The 17,996-nt window shown below is 42.0% G+C and overlaps 3 protein-coding genes across 3 annotated transcripts in view; 2 read left to right on the plus strand and 1 right to left on the minus strand.

Moving 5' to 3' along the window:
* Positions 1 to 17,996, plus strand: part of LOC127650479 (uncharacterized) — a 1,198,408-nt gene that overhangs the window by 756,233 nt on the left and 424,179 nt on the right.
* LOC127650380 (NACHT, LRR and PYD domains-containing protein 3-like) overlaps positions 1 to 17,996 on the minus strand; it is a 1,539,373-nt gene that overhangs the window by 485,906 nt on the left and 1,035,471 nt on the right. The window lies entirely within an intron of this gene.
* The window catches only part of LOC127650446 (stonustoxin subunit beta-like), a 23,348-nt gene continuing 6,394 nt past the window's right edge, over positions 1,043 to 17,996 (plus strand). Inside the window, exons 1-3 of the mRNA XM_052135889.1 lie at positions 1,043 to 1,064; positions 10,232 to 10,405; positions 17,571 to 17,617. Coding sequence (XP_051991849.1) covers positions 10,245 to 10,405; positions 17,571 to 17,617 — 208 coding nt within the window. The 5' untranslated portion in view covers positions 1,043 to 1,064; positions 10,232 to 10,244. The remainder of the gene's footprint in view (positions 1,065 to 10,231; positions 10,406 to 17,570; positions 17,618 to 17,996) is intronic.

Below are 17,996 nucleotides of genomic sequence, written 5' to 3' on the forward strand. Positions count from 1 at the left end.
TTTTTATTTACTATAACTAATATTTATATACATATATTTCTTTTGTTTATAATCTCTTCTTCTTACAGTTATTATCTTTTATTTCTTTTCTTTACACTCTTTTGTTATTCTCTTTATTTTTCTTAACTCATATTTATTTATTTATTTATTTTTTTTTTTCATTATTTGCTTGTTTCATTTTTATTACTTATATGGTTTCACTTTATTTCTTCTCAAAACCAACTATTTGTTTATTTATGCTTTAGTTTTGCCATTACAATCTTTTCTTTGTGAATTACAAGATTTTTAGAAGTGATTACACATTACTTATTTTTACATGCACTTGGATTCAAAGTCTGGTCTGGTTAACATACTTATACATTGCTTCTTTCTCATACACACAGCATAGTTATAAGTGTCTAAACTAATACATTAATTCTTCTGACTATTTAATTTTTCTCATGCATTATACTTTCATGTATGGTTACATATTTATTTAATCATGAACATTACATCATTCCCACTTAATGATTACATTACTGTAAATGTCTTTATTAATGATACACTCTAAGTTTTCATTCTATCTTATTTCATGCGCATCTATATTTCTCTATCCAAGCCTGCCCCCTATTGGTTATTTGGCTGCCTCTCATATATGTCCAGCCATGTCTGCTTTATTTCTGCTGGGGGATCCAGGCAAATTCTTACCTCAAACACTCCTACTGTACCTTCAATTACAGTGGCTGGTACAATCTCCCCTTCATTATTTTCCTGGAACATTACTTTACTTTCCCTGTATACATTCCTAACTCTGTTTAATATCTCTAAGCTTACATTTTTCAAGATTGTTACGCCCTCTCCTACTGGCCTCTCCAGCGTTTCCCAATAATGGGTCACTTCAGTGCTGAGATAAGGGATTTGCACTTGTTTAGCTGACTTTCTTATTTCTATCCCAAAGGTGTCTAACTGTTCCCCATATCCTGCCTGGCAGAGTCTTTTTATGCCTGTTACAAAGGGTCCAAGACACAAGTTCTCCATTGTGACTTCCAACCAGTTTACAAAAGGCCATTCTTGTTCTAATTCTGGTAAATTCACTATCTTAGTCAGACCTTTCAACAGTTTCTTCTTTTTGTCTAATGTCAATCGTCTTCTCTGTCCTGTGTAATCTACATACTCTGCTTCCCTCCAAAAATTATCACTTATGCCCTTTGACTCTATCAATGTTTTTTCCAATTCTCTCTCCCACTCTTCAGGTCCCCGTCGATCTTCACATCTCACAAATTTCATGGGTCTCTGCATTTTTCTTTAGTTTTGTTCACTGCAAATGGAAAACATTTTTCCTTCTTTTTATTCCCCAATTAATCTATTTCTTTTTCTATCTAAATCTCCCCCTCCCCTCACTCACAGCGCTGGCCGCTCAGCCACCCAATGAGTGAAGGCATGACCGGGAGACAGAGGAGCAGGTGTTTTCACATCTTTTTCAACAGTTATTTTCTTCATTTTATTTTCCCAATTCACTCTTATTTTTAGTTCGTGTTGTTCCCTTTACAAAAGGCTTCACTACAATGTTGCGCTGCTAAGCGCTAGGGGAACAATCTTGCATTGTGAGCAGCTGTGAATTTGTGTGAAACACGTCAATGAACATTGACCTGAATTTATAGCCTCGGCTGGTGAAGATCATTAGATGCACCTGTGGCCAGGCTATAAAATAGAGGCGTCACCAGCGTGTCGACAGATATTTTTCATTCAGAGCATACTATGCTGTGTGTCTCACAACCTGCTAGAAAACTTTCTTCCCTCTTTGTTAGGAGTTAGAAATCGTTAGGCAGTGTGCAGAACTTTCTTTCTCTCTCTACTCTGAAAGAGTATATATATATATATTTATATATAAAAAAAAAAAAAAAAAGAGAAAAAAAAAAGAGAAAATGACGGAGAAACAGAGCAAACGATGCGTGTTTCCTTGCCAACGTCTCATGACGAACAAGGACACGCATGAGTTTTGCTTTGTTTGTTTGGGGGAAGAGCACGCGGCTCTCGCGTTGGGGCGGGGCGGGTGCGCGCATTGTGACCTTCTTTCGGTCGGGATGCTTCGCGCTCGCCTCGCTTACTTCCGAGAGCCAGCACCCGCACTTCATTCGTGGGGCTCTCGTATGGATCTGGCTGAGGAGCGAGAGACGGGTGCGTCCCTTTCGCTCGCTCTCTCCCCAGATCCGGCTGGTCCTTCTCGTGTTCTTGAAGCGCGCTCCGGCGCCTCTTCAGTTCAGGAGGGGGACCTCGATTCCCTTGGGTCTATAGATTTCGAGTTACCCACATCAGAGCACTCAAAGCAGGATGCAAAATCCTCTGAGGAGTTACTCGATGTGGTGACTCGTGCTGTGGCCAGACTTCAATTAGACTGGCCACGTGACCAAGAAACCCCCAAACGCTCCAAATTAGAGGATAGATTTCTGTCTGATGGCCAAGGGAAGGGAACACTTCATCAGTCCCTTCCCTTTTTGATGACCTCCACGATGAGCTTGCTTGTTCGTGGAGGAACCCTTATACCTCGCGCGTTCTCGTGCCCTCGACGTCGTTATATTCGACTATCGTGGGTGCTGAGGCGCGAGGGTATTCGAGGATGCCGCCGGTCGAAGAGACACTTGCGGGTTATCTCTCGCCGGGTTCGGCATCGTCCTTGAAAAAACCTGCTCTCCCCTCTAAGCCATGCAGGACTACCTCCATGCTAGTGGGGAGGGCTTATCAAGCGGCAGGTCAGGCTGGTGCTGCGCTGCACACCATGGCTGTGTTACAGGCGTACCAGGCTGACCTGCTAAAAGATCTGAGTGCGGGGAAAACTCTCGACGAAGAGGCCTTTTTAGAGCTTCGTCGAGCTACGGATTTGTCACTCCGCACGACCAAGCAGTCAGCCCGTGCCATTGGCCGGTCTAGGTCCGCTTTATTATATGATAGAGGCTTCCAACGAAGAGTTGGGTGTACCGTTGCTTCCTGCCTTAGTCCAGGACACGGAACACTCAACACCCCCTCAACAGGAAGTGTTGAAACTAGTACCCATCTCAGAGAACCTGGCAGCGTGGAAACTTCTGCCAGGTATTTCTATGTGGGTTCTAAAGACAGTAGAAAAAGGCTACAGAATTCAATTTGCTCGCCGCCCTCCGCGTTTCAACGGCGTGGTTCCCACTACCGTAAGACCGGAGCAGGCATGTCTACTGTGGAAAGAACTGCAGAATCTCTTAGCAAAAGGGGCCATAGAACATGTTCCCCCTCCAGAGAAAGAGTCAGGCTATTACAGCAGATACTTCCTGGTTCCCAAGAAGGGTGGGGGGTTGCGTCCGATTCTAGATCTTCGAGGCTTGAACCGCTCAGTCAGGGTGCTCAAGTTCAAGATGCTAACTGTCAAGTCGGTCGTGTCTCAGATCCAACGTTACGATTGGCTGGTCACGATCGATCTCATGGATGCATATTTCCATATTGGAATTCTGCCACAGCACAGGAAGTTCCTGAGATTCGCTTTCGGGGACGAAGCCTTCCAGTATCAGGTTCTTCCATTCGGCCTAGCCCTATCACCCCGCACATTCACGAAATGCATGGATGCAGCACTGGCTCCTTTGCGACTCCAGGGCATCCGCATTCTGAATTATTTAGACGACTGGCTGATACTAGCACAATCTCAAGAACTGGCAGTACAGCACAGGGATATCGTCTTGGCTCATCTAGGTTCTCTGGGTCTGAGACTCAACGTCCAGAAGAGCGTTCTTGCTCCAACCCAGGAAATTACCTATCTAGGGATTATATGGAACTCGTTCACGATGCGGGCACGGTTGTCTCCCGCTCGTGTCAGCTCCATCCTGAACTCCCTGAGCAATCTCAGGCTAGGTCAAAGTTGCACTGTTCTTCAGTATCAACGAATACTAGGTCTCATGGCGTCTGCGTCCACGGTTATTCCTTTGGGCCTTCTCCATATGAGACCGTTTCAGCTGTGGCTAAAAGCCAGGGGATTTCATCCAAGGGCCAGTCCCCTAAGGCAAGTAAGGGTTACGCGCGCGCGCCGTTCCCTTTCTATGTGGCTCAGACCCCGGTTCCTTACCTTGGGTCCCACTCTCGGTGCGTCATGTCGTCGCAGGATGCTAACGACAGACGCCTCCCTGACGGGTTGGTTAAGTGGTCATCCAGCCCAAGGGGAATGGAAGGGTCATCAGCTCGATTGGCACATCAACTGCCTCGAGCTGATGGCGGTATTTCTGGCCCTGAAATACTTCCTCCAACATCTCAGAGGCTGCCATGTCCTTGTGCGGGTGGACAACACAGCAGCAGTCTCCTACATAAACCGTCAAGGAGGTCTACGCTCTCGCCACCTGAATTTGCTGGCACGTCAGATTCTCCTTTGGGCCCAGGACAAGCTCCTGTCACTCAGGGCAATTTACATCCCTGGACGCCTAAATGTGGGAGCAGATTTGCTGTCCAGACAAAACATACCGAGGGGCGAGTGGAAACTCCACCCCGAGGTAGTACAACAAATTTGGGAGAGATTTTACAGAGCAGAAGTGGACCTCTTCAGCCTCTCAAGAGACTGCGCAATGTCCCTCTACTTCTCTCTGAGTCACCCAGCCCCCTGGGTCTGGACGCTGATAGCGCATACATGGCCCAGAATGTGTCTGTATGCTTTTTCCCCGGTTTCTCTGCTCCCGGGAGTCTTAGCCAGAGTTCGCCAGCAAGGGTCTTGCCTCTTACTGATAGCGCCTCACTGGCCGAACAGGATTTGGTTCTCAGACATTATATCTCTCCTCGACGGCTTGCCTTGGGCGATTCCGGACAGGAGGGACCTTCTGTCTCAGGCACAGGGGACGATATTTCATCCCCGGCCCGAACTGTGGAAACTTCATGTTTGGCCCCTGAAGGGGACCAACTGAGGAACACAGGGCTGTCACCTGAAGTTATCGAGACCATTCTTAGTGCTAGGGCTCCCTCCACCAGAAGAATCTACACCAATAAATGGGGTGTCTTCGAAAGGTGGTGCAGTTTACATGGTGCAGATCCAGTTCACTGCCAAATTGTTTCAGTTCTGGACTTTCTGCAGGAAAAACTGTCAGCAGGCATATGCCCCGCTACTCTCAGGGTTTATGTGGCCGCCATTTCGGCTTTCCACGCCTTGATGGACGGGGCGCCTTTGGGGAGGCACCCTCTACTCGCTCGCTTCATTCGTGGAGCCAGGCTGACTGAGGCCCCCTGTTAGGACCAGAACTCCCTCATGGGACTTAGCAATAGTCCTGGAGGGTCTGGCCGAAACCCCTTTGAACCTCTAGAGTCAGCGTCTGATAGACTTCTGACTCTCAAGCTGGTTTTTCTTGTGGCGATTACCTCTCTTAAGAGAATCGGGGATCTACAGGCTCTGTCTGTTTTGCCGGCCTGTTTAGAGTTTGCCCCAGGTATGGCCAAAGCTATCCTGCATCCTCATCCTGACTACCTTCCTAAGGTGCCTTTTTCGACACTACACCCTGTCACTCTGGAAGCCTTCTGCTCCCCGCCGTTTTTAACGCCGGAGCAGGAAAGTCTTCACGGACTCTGCCCAGTCCGTGCCCTTCAAACTTATGTCCACCGCGACTAGCCAGTGGCGTAAGTCTGGGCAATTGTTTGTCTGCTTTGGGGGCCGCAACAGGGGGCAGCCGCTACCAAGCAGACTATGTCACATTGGGTGAGGGATGCTATTGCCCTGGCCTATGAGGGCGCGGTCAAGCTTCAGCCAGTAGGTGTCAGGGCTCACTCCACCAGAGGGGTCGCCGCCTCTAAAGCCTTGGCTAGAGGGGTCCCTCTGCAGCAGGTTTGTGATGCGGCAGGCTGGTCCTCCCCGCACACATTCATCAGATTTTATAGTTTGGATGTTCATGCTACTCCGGGCTCTTACGTCCTTGAGTCGACATCCCAAGCTCATGCCTGAACGGGTTTGTGACGCGGCAGGCTGGTCCTCTCCGCGCACATTCTTCGGTTTTTTTATGGCAGGCTCGTGCCTGAACACATTCGTGATGCGGCAGGCTGGTCCTTTCCGCACACGTTCATCAGTCTTCATGGGTTAGATGTTTCTGCTACTCCGGATTCTTACGTCCTTGAGTCGACATCCCAAACTCATGCCTGATCAAGTTTGTGACGCGGCAGGCTGGTCCTCTCCGTGCACATTCTTCAGTTTTTATGACAGGCTCATGCCTGAAAAAGTTTGTGATGCGGCAGGCTGGTCCTCTCCGCACACATTCATCAGATTCTATAGTTTGGATGTTCATGCTACTCCGGGCTCCTATGCCCTTGAGTCGACATCTCAGCTCATGACTGAACAAGTTTATGATGCGGCAGGCTGGTCCTCTCCGCTCACATTCATCAGTTTTTATGACAGGTTTGTGTTGCGATAGGGTTCTCTTCGCACACATTCATCGAACTTTATGGGTTAGATGCTTTGCTACTCCGGACTCTTATGTCCTTGAGTCGACATCTCAGCTCATGCCTGAACAAGTTTGTGATGCGGCAGGCTGATCCTCTCCGCACACATTCATAAAAAATGAATGGCTTGGATGTTTATGCTACTCCGGGCTCCTATGCCCTTGAGCCGACATCTCAAGCTCATGTCTGAGACCTCTCGCGTTCTTGTGAGTACACTGCACAACCGTAGGGCTCCGGACAGCCCCAAGTGCGGCGGCGTGGGTATTGCGTTCCCCTAGCGCTTAGCAGCGCAACATTGTAGTGAAGCCTTTTGTAAAGGGAACGTCTCGGGTTACATGTGTAACCCTTGTTCCCTGAAAAAGGCGGAATGAGATGTTGCGCTGCTTTGCCGCACTGGGACGTCCCAGGACTGCTCTTCAGAAAAAGGTATCTGTCGACACGCTGGTGACGCCTCTATTTTATAGCCTGGCCACAGGTGCATCTAATGATCTTCACCAGCCGAGGCTATAAATTCAGGTCAATGTTCATTGACGTGTTTCACACAAATTCACAGCTGCTCACAATGCAAGATTGTTCCCCTAGCGCTTAGCAGCTCAACATCTCGTTCCGCCTTTTTCAGGGAACAAGGGTTATGTAACCCGAGACGTTTTCTTGTTACACCTGATTCTCTGCATTATTCTGCATTTGCACACAACACATCATCAGCACTGTGATCATGCATTTTAATAAGCACATAGACAATGCAGTTAGTAGTACAAAAACACATGCACCGACAGCATAGTTAGTTATACACATTATTCATTATATCACACATGCACACAGTTCAACAATTCCCCGTTTTCTGCACAGTCCGGGTTCCATCAAACACTTCAAAAAATAACTAAATCTAACACCTGGAGGAATTTTACGCGAATTTCAACCACCCGAGTTAGGATTTTCACCTGTACAGGATTTTCTCTGCCACTTCTTGGCTAAACCTTGAATAAATGCACCTAACCGGGAATTTTCACGCGTCGTCGCTTCTCGACTCACCTCCAGGCCCAGAGTTGCTTCTCAACTCTTTTTTAGTCGCTTCTCGACTCTTTAAATAACATCCAGTCGCTTCTCGACTTCTTTAAAATCTCGACTTCTTTAAATAACATTCAGTCGCTTCTCGACTTCTTTAAATAACATTCAGTCGCTTCTCGACTCTTTAAATAACATCCAGTCGCTTCTCGACTTCTTTAAAAAACATTGTCGCTTCTCGACTTCTTTAAAAAACATTCAGTCGCTTCTCGACTTCTTTAAATAACATTCAGTCGCTTCTCGACTTCTTTAAATAGCATTCAGTCGCTTCTCGACTTCTTTAAATAAAACATTCAGTCGCTTCTCGACTCTTTAAATAACATTCAGTCGCTTCTCGACTAATTTAAATAACATTCCCACCCCAAGTTTTTGAAATCTGGAACTCGTCTCTATTTTAGCCAATTACTTCTAATTATTCTATGTCCGGACCGGCAAAAGTCTTAGGGAAGTCACATACTGGGACTCGCTACCACAGATCACACAAAAACACCTTAAGCAAAGATGCTTACCTCAGTTTCTGGCGCCGGTGTTTATGTGCGATTCGTGCAAGCCGTCCCACCAGCGACCTCTGTCCCCTTGACCTCAATGCCAGCCCCACGAGTTGGGCGCCAAAGATATGTCGTGGAATATCGCAATGAATCTCTCTAAGTTGTAAGAAAACTCTCGGAGTCTTGAGTTCCAGATGCCAAAATTGTAGTTTATTGAACACCAACAAACATGAGTCCAGCCAGCTGTCTGTCCTGACTCATTTTTCTAAGTTCTCAGTTATATACCTTTTTGTTATCTTGTTACCCACTGTCTCTGACGCATGAGGTCACTGCCTTGTCTCTTTCCCACCAATATGTTCTACGTCCTTTGTTAATTAAATATTGGTGGGAGATCCCTGTCTATCTATTAAAAAGAAAAAGAAACATATATCTTTGGTAGCCTCTCATAACTTGACCTCATGTTACAGTTCATGGACAGAGTACATCAACTCCTAGAAACATCTGCGTAAACAGCCATGTCTCCATCAAATACTTTTTATCTTTTTCCAGCATTTTCAGCACATTCTCTCAATGGGCAGCCTTGTTTGTTCATACACATTGTTATTTGAAAGAAAACACCAGCTGCAAAATTATAATACATTTAGCTTATTAAAACAAGACACCATTCATATAACTGATTAAAAGTATCTTTGAAAAGATACATACCAGCACACCAAGGATTCTCATCAGTGTACTATTGATTAACAGAAACACTTTTTGTTTTTGAAGAAATACACTTGTTTTTCAAGGTTATATACCATTCTTTGTGTTCTCTGCAGTATCAACACTTTTAGTAACCTCATATGCTCTCTCCTGGCTCACTCAAAGGCCTGGAAACTCATATAAGTGTTTTGATATATAAAAACATACTAAAATATTGAATGATATATAAAAGCATACTAGAATATTAAAAATATACTATAACTTCTGCAGTGTTCTGTTGGATAGCCTTCCAGCTAGTGCTTTCAAGCCACTGCATATGGTCGTGAATGCCGTGGCACGTCTGTTTTTCAACCCACCAAAGAGGGCTCACATCATATCCCTATTGGTCTTACTCCACTGGCTATGCATCAAATTCAAAGCTTTGAATTTGGCCCTCAGGACAACCAGTGGAACAGCGCCCTCTTATACCTGGTGGTCCCATCACAAATAGGCACTTCACATTCATTCCCTTTCTCTGTCCCCCGGTGGTGGAATGAGCTTTCATCCACCTGCCGTTCTGCTGAAACCATTTCAACATTCAAGAAAAAGCTTAAAACATACAGTATATTTTCTGTGAGCACTTAACCTGTCCTAAATAATGGCACTTACTATTTAAGAAATCTTAAAAAAAATCTGTATCTGTCTCTTTCTCTTTCTTCTGTGCTAGTTTCTGTACTATTATAGCAACACTTAGAACTTGGCAGTGTGATCGTGCAGGTACAGTTTACTTTTATATGACAAAGTGTTTATGTTCCTCATTTGTAAGTCACTTTGGATAAAAGGGTCTGCTTAATGACTTTTTATGTGTGTGTTTGTGGATTTTCTTACTGTTGATGTGTGTGTTTTTAGATTATCTGACTGTTGAATGAACATTAATTTATATAGTGCTTTACTGACACTATAATCAAAGTGCTTTACACAGTGAACAGGGGACTCTCCTCAACCACCACTAGTGTGCGCATCCACATGGATGATGCGACGGCAGATATAGTGCACCAGTATGCTCACCCCACACCAGTTATTGGTGGAGAGGAGAGAGAGTTATAGAGCCAATTAGTGGCTGGGGATTATTAGGAGGCCATGATTGAGAAGGGCCAATGGGGGGAATTTAGCCAAGACACTAGGGTTATACCCCTACTCTTTACAAGAAGTGCTCTAGGATGTTTTTAATAACTACAGAGAGTGAGGATCTGTTTTTAACATCTCATCCAAAGGAAAGTGTCTTTTACAGTATAATGTCCCCTTCAGTATACTGGGGCATTAAGACCCACACAGCACCCCCTGCTGGCCTCCCTAATATCTCTTCCAATCACAAACTTAGTTTTCCCCAGGAGGGAACCCATCCAGGTACTGACCAGGCTCAACCCTGCTTAACTTCAGTGGCAACCAGTCTTGAGCTACAGGTTAATATGGCTGCTGGTAAATGCTGATGTGTGTTTGTAGGTTATCTGACTGTTGATGTGCGTTTGTAGATTATTTGACTGGTTATATGCACGTTTTTAGATTGTCTGACTGTTATGTATGTGTGTTTGTAGATTATCTGGCTGTATGGTGACAGAGAAAGGCTGTTGTTCTGTGGCATCAGCTCTGAGATCAAATATCTCACGCCTGAAAGAGCTGGATCTGAGCTACAATCACCCAGGAGAATCAGGATTCAAGCTGCTCTCTGAAAGACTCAATGATCCAAACTGCACACTGGACAAACTTAAGTATGTTGAGCTGTAAAACCCTGTTTATACCCATATTAACCCCTTAAACCCAGGCCCTAATTGGTCTTGAATTTATTGAATGGTCAGTGAATTCAGTGAAATAGCACCTGTATAGTATCCTTTTAAAAATGTCAATCCTTAACAAATAAACACAGAAGACATATAGTTTTAATGTTTCATTAGAATGAGGACATTTTTGTAATCAATACATTTTATATAGAATATTATTTTTACTCATTTTAGGAAAACAATTCAAAAGAACTTTCTGTCACTTAACCCTTTCACACTTACTGGTGCATATTTGTGATGGTTTATGACTGGCACCCTTAGAGTAGCATCACACATTTGTGTTTCTGCAGCAGTCAGTGATGTCAGATTCAAATCGGTTTTCATACCAACACTAAACTGCACTGCCCAAGTGCCTGTAATTCATATTCACACAAACTGAAGCTCATACAGTCTTTTCAAGCACATGGTATGATTATTTTATGACATAGATATCCAAATGGTCACAAAATTACTACTATAAAAGTTTACAGCTCGTATACAAACAGTCAACACAAAATTGGGATCAATGTTCCTTGCAGCCATGTCTGTTTACATTAGGTGATCGTTCTGTTGTCAATCATAAGTAACTCAAACAGCAACTCAATAGTCTTTTCAAGCACAAAGTACGCTCGTTGAAACAGACAGTCAAATTGTCGCAAAACATCAACAGCTCACCTATATGCAGTTAACACATCAGGGAAATGTGATCATTCCAGTCCAGCCATCTTTGTTTACATTAGGTGGCAATGTGTTTGACACACACACACACACACACACACACACACACACACACATATATTGGTACTCCTATCATTATGAGGACTCTCCATAGACATAATGATTTTTATACTGTACAAACTATCCCTGATAGGCACACGTACATCAACCAGACGTCTATTTGATGTGTGTTTACATCTTAACAACATCTATTTTACATTGTTTGCTCATCTGCAATATGTCTATAATATGACAAATATTGTCTTGAATGTCAATAAGACATTCAGCAGATGTCTTTGAGACATTTATGATATAGAATGTTGTAAATCTGATATTTAAGATGTTTAGTAGATGTTGCTTTCCAGCTGAAAAGATCTAAAACAGACATCAGAGATGTACATATATTAAACCTGTAAACACACACAGTCACAAACATTGTTACTCCTATCATTATGTGGACTCTCCAGAGACACAATGATTTTTACATTATATATATAGTATATCCCCTAAAACTAACCCTCACAGAAACATTTGGGATATTTACATTTAAAAAATATATATATTATGTACGTTTGAATTACAAGGACACTAGAGATGTCCTCATAAACCACATTTATAGCATAATACCTTCATAACTACTAGTGTATAGCCTAATAAAACCATCAAACACACACACACACACACACACACACACACTGTGTACAGATAAACGGTATTGATGATTTATGACAATTTATTTATATAGCTATGTGTCATGTAATGAGTAAGTAACCCTATGGGGGAGCTGTGGTGCTTAACTATTGGGAAAGATGCGCTAGGCGTTGAACTGGGGAGTTACGTGTTACCTCGTGTTGAGAAAGCTGGTATTAATAAAGTTCAGACATTGAATCATCATAGACCTTTCTTTTGAACATCACACTATGTATAAAAAACGAAGTGAAATAAATACAGTACAGTAGACAAAAAACTGATTTTGCATTCTTTTGATATTTTGTGTGTGGACATAACTCACTCTGGGGGGCATTCAAGGGAATTCAGAAACTACTCATGAAAAGGGAAAAACTAAATTATTCATGGTTTTGATTTAAATTATTTTTTCAGTGTATTCTGCACACTTTCATTGGTCTGCATGTCAACAAAATATGAGACTCAGTTCCTAGATTAGTGTCATGTAAGACACAAATTGTAATTTTTTTTGGGGGGGGGTGTATCTCTCTAACGTACAAAGATACTGAATGTGATTCACCGGCATCATGCTGACAGATGAGGTAGCATAATTAAAATGACACAGTTATGATTGTTTTACTACAAACTTTGAGACTGTATATTATATTTGAGTCTCCAGTGCTGGAACAGGGCTAAAACAAAGTGTGGATATCGGTCTGACTATGTGAGACTGTAGTTTGAATAATCAATTTTCTTTGCATGATACATTGACTGCATTTATACGATAGCCGATGTCGGTGTTAGCTAGCTAGTCAGCTTTATCAATAGCTGTTAGCTAAATGTGGTGGATGATGACAGTAGTTGTTTATAAAATAGACTGTACATTATAAATATGTTGACACAATTCAGTATTGATGTGATTCATCACAACTGTCATTTTGATATATCGATGCACTATTGTTTTATAATAATAGATGATATATATTTTCTGTATAACCAAGTTACGTTACGCTAATGAATGTGTCTTTTTGCATTATCTTGAACATTGTCTAGCATTCATTTCATGTGTTATTGTAGTTTAGCTAAAATGACACAGATCAATCCTTATGGCACAATATGTCACATGCTTTGCAGTTATGTAAGTTTACCTGTCCAATAAGAAAAACACCAATTCAGGGTCACTTTTGATCCCCAAAACCAAACAGGTCAAGTGAAGTGGTTTTTATTGTCGTTTCAACCATATACAGTTAGTACAGTACACAGCAAAACGAGACAACGTTCCTCCAGGACCATGGTGCTACATAAAAACAACATAGGACAAACACAGGACCACATGAGACTACACAACGAAATAAAATACCTATATAAAATACCTATATATACCTATATAAAGTGCATGTGCAAACATGTGCAAAAAGTACGGGACAGTACAACAAATTTCTAACAATGAACAGGACAATAGGCACAGTGAGAGACAGTGCAGTGCCGACCAGTACACAGTAGTGCAAAAAGATGACAGTTTCTAAAAACGTAAACATAACATACTATAAGATGAGTGTTCTATGCACATAGCAGTTATTGGGGTAGCAGACAGTTATAAAGTGACAGTAATTAAAGTGCAACTCTGGACATGTGTGTGTGTGTCAAACCAGTCTCTGAGTATTGAGGAGTCTGATGGCTTGGGGGAAGAAGCTGTGACACAGTCTGGCCGTGAGGGCCGAATGCTTCGGTGCCTCTTGCCAGACGGCAGGAGGGTGAAGAGTTTTTGTGAGGGGTGTGTGGGGTCGTCCACAATGCTGGTTGCTTTGCGGATACAGTGTTTTTTGTTAATGTCTTTGATGGAGGGAATCTTCTCAGCTGTCCTCACTATCCTCTGCAGGGCTTTGCGGTCCGAAACGGTGCAAGTCCCCAACCAGGCAGTGATGCAGCTGCTCAGGATGCTCTCAATAGTCCCTCTATAGAATGTAGTGAGGATGGGGAGTATACATTGACTGCATTTATATGATAGTTGATGTCGGTGTTAGCTAGCTAGCCAGCTTTATCAATAGCTGTTAGCTAAATGTGGTGGATGATGACAGTAGCTGTTTATAAAATAGACTGTACATTATAAATATGTTGACACAATTCAGTATTGATGTGATTCATCACAACTGACATTTTGATATATCGATGCACTATTGTTTTATAATAATAGATGATATATATTTTCTGTATAACCAAGTTACGTCACACTAATGAATGTGTCTTTTTGCATTATCTTGAACATTGTCTAGCATTCATTTCATGTGTTATTGTAGTTTAGCTAAAATGACACAGATCAATCCTTATGGCTCAATATGTCACATGCTTTGCAGTTATGTAAGTTTACCTGTCCAATAAGAAAAACACCAATTCAGGGTCAGTTTTGATCCCCAAAACCAAACGAAGGTCCATCCAGGAATCAAATGCCCTGGCGATTTTCACTCTAGTTTTCACTCGACCACGATCACATTCCCACTTAGCTAGACAGGATTCAGTAGATCAATGTTTTATGGCTTACTCTGAGTTTGTGTTGGAGTCGGTGTTGTGCTGGGACGTTTGCTGGATTCATCTCTAAGATAATGTTGTCTAGTGTTGCAGTTTGTTCTTGCTGTTGAATAGTGGAAGAGAAGCACTGAGGCTCTCGGGAGCGCACATAAACGTCACATATTTTTGATTTTCCCGGCAAAATCGACCCGCTCCCTTCACATCCTTCACAGTCTACAGGCTTTAATAGGCAACCTAGGAAGTCTTTGAAGGGCTCATTTTAGTTGAGTTACAAGCCGTTCACACATTGGCAAAGAAATGTGCTGCTTGCTTGATATAACCAAAATATTGTTGAAATATATATGCAGTATTTGGTTGGGTAAAACTTTCTCTTTTTATTCGATGGGGAACACAGTGGACAGTGACAGTGATTCAGGGAAAAGGCCTTTTAGTGTCTTTCTTCAGTTTTCTTGCCTTGACAGTAAAAATCAATTCTATATCAAAACTGCTATTCAAATAAAAGTGAAATGTTCAAATCTTACGGATCATAACAGAAGCAGCATCACTGGTAAATGATGCAAGAGTGTCTGCAGGTCTGCATTTCTCTGCTGTAATGATGTTGAAGATGGTTTCTGTAATAGTTGCAGCATCTCCAGTAGGGATGTAACGGTTTAACAGTTTCACGATATACCCCAGTTTAATAATAGATGGTTTTCACACCATAGACATTCTTATTCACAGTATTGCATGAATATAAAATCTGTTTAATTATAAAATCTGAACTTTTCTAAAATCCAAATCAGTTTAATGATGACATCATCAGATACATTTGATAAATTGGGATTTCCTCATTTTACATTGAATGGACGCTTCATTTAAAGGCACGGGCTCATCTCACCACAAAGACATGTCGGACCCTGAACATTTATTTCACAGCTGAAATCTGTGGTGTGATAGGATTTTGGATATTTTGGGTATGGCACCATTAATGGTTCTCTGATTCGGAAGAGCCAAAGCTCAAACTAATAATTAAAGTTTTAACTAATACATTTTTCAATAAAATTAAATGTTTATTATGCCCATAGAGTACTCAAAAACACAAAAAGAAAACAAATATGCAACAATTAATGGGTAACATGTTGTAATATTGAATTGTGTACACGTGATTGTGTGGGTCTCCATAAAATTACTTAATTTTACAATTGTTCATAGAAAAGTTCACTTCCCTTTTGGGCGATATGTAAAAAATATTTGAAAGATAATCGGCTTAAAAAATATCAAGATATCCGATTATATTTTCAACCTTCCTGCCGAGGGTCAGTGAATACTTTTGCTTTGTATTTTTGCCGAGAAGTCTCACAGGTCGCCCTCCACAGGTGCTGGTACATCAGCAAAATTACCCGCCACTGTACATGAATAATCCGCAGTTGGCAGGTGTTAATTTAAAACCTTGTTCACCAGGAGTAGGCTGTACAACAAATTCAGGAGAAAGGAAATCATAACTTCTGCTAGAAAGTTTCAAACAATCATGTGTTGGTGAATGGTGAGGTTCCCGATCCCTGCCATAGCAGAAAACAGTACTTGAGAAAACACCAATAAATAAACTGCAAATGAATAATCATTGTTTTCGAGTAGGTATTGTTTACAATCAAACTAAGTTACAAAAGCAACCAATCACGGAATCAAATGAAAATCTAAACTGTTAATATGGGCAGTAATTATTACAAATTATTAGTATTTGTGTTTGTTCAATTCAATACATCATAAAATAATTATAAAAAATGTTATTTTATAGTTTGGCAGATGGTAAGTAAGGGATAATGTTCAGGCAGCAGGTTATCTCACAATAATCCCAGACAGGGTGATCAGGACCCGATGCGAAGCGTCCCACTACAAGACAATACAAAAGAAGGTCCCTGGTCAAAGCAGTACGGCTTCGAGAAAATAAAAAACCAAAAAACAGATATACATCATCCAGAGCACTTCAGGACAAATACAAAGAACAGCATTTTTATACATATTTCTTCTCGGAAAATTTTGTTGTGTTGTGCATTATTTCTGTTGCGTTTTCAGCATTTATTTGCTCATTTGTTTGTGTTGTGCTCCACTCTGTCACTGTATTAAGATCATTTAAAAAGTGTTACAAATAAACACAATAGCACACAAATATGTTTAAAATGATGTACACTCACATTAGATGATGACTCCAGTCAGATACTGACCTCAATAAAAGCTGTTTAATTGTACATTGAGCGGGTCGCCCCTCATGGATGCTGCCATGTTGACCGCACATAACAAACTGTCTTGCAGTTGATCAGTTACTACCACTAATAATATCAATAATGATCACAGATAAACGGTGTGACATCAAGCACCAAGAGCGAGCACACAACGGTCTCATCAGCCGCCAGAGAGATTACGAGTCGCAGCAGTCCATCTTACAGACATTTTTGTGTGGCGCAGCAGCAGTTAACAGGGGCGGTGCAGGATTTTTCACAGGGGGGGTCGGGCAGTGATCAGTCTGTGGTGTCAGTATAAAGTCCAAAACCACTGGTACTATTGGGACGAATAAGAGCCAAATAAAAACTTACTGTTGCACTTTTAAAAGCGGTGCTAACACTGATCTGGAGCCGTTTCATAACCCAGGATTAAAAGTGTTGCTAATCACCTTTCAGAGTTACAAGTGTGAAACGTTACTTTACTGGAGGTTAAAGCGGGGTTAAAAGACAATAACCCAGGGTTAAGTGCAGTGTGAAAGCACTTGAGTTTATTGTTGGTGGGATGTTGTGTGTGTGTATTGCAGGGGTGTCAAACGCAGTTCCTGGACCCCTCACACCCCTCATGTGTTGTAAGACTGTCAGTGGAATGAAATATTGAATCACGATTAATCACATATTTGTTTTGTTGTTAGTGTTAACACATTCAGTTCCAGGAAAACTAAATAACAGTCCTGTGTGTCATTATTAGAGTCTTTTCTGAAAGTTTGAACTAGATGTAAAAATTTGATGGTTTTACAGCCTCATTTTTTTATCATGCCAGTAAAGCTAATAAATATAAATGTATTTATATTATTATAAATATTAATTCATAAAGATAAAGAGAGAGAGAGAGAGAGAGAGAGAGAGAGAGAGAGACATTCTCTGTGTGTTATTTCAGATAAAATCACTTTGAAGTAAGTTTCAGGTGAGCTGAATGTGATGTCATCATTTGTGTGTGTTTGTGTTTTTAGTGTGGATCATGGAGGAGAGTTCAGGATTACAGCAGGACCACGCAAATGTAGGTCTACACACACACACACACACAAATAAACACGCACACAAAATCACACACACAAACACACACACACACTCTCTCACACACTCACACACAAACACACATGCTCACTCACAAACAAACACACACGTTCACTCACAAACAAACACACACACACTCACTCACAAACAAACACACGCACACACACACATTCACACTTGCACACATATACACACACAAACAAACTCACACACTCTCACTCACGCATACTCTCACACACACTCTCTCTCTCACACACACACACACACGTGCACACATACACACACACATATGCGCGCACACACACACACATACATATGCGCACTCACACACACTCACACTCTCACACACACACACACACACA

This window comes from Xyrauchen texanus, chromosome 10 (assembly GCF_025860055.1).
Source record: "Xyrauchen texanus isolate HMW12.3.18 chromosome 10, RBS_HiC_50CHRs, whole genome shotgun sequence".
Taxonomy (NCBI): domain Eukaryota; kingdom Metazoa; phylum Chordata; class Actinopteri; order Cypriniformes; family Catostomidae; genus Xyrauchen; species Xyrauchen texanus.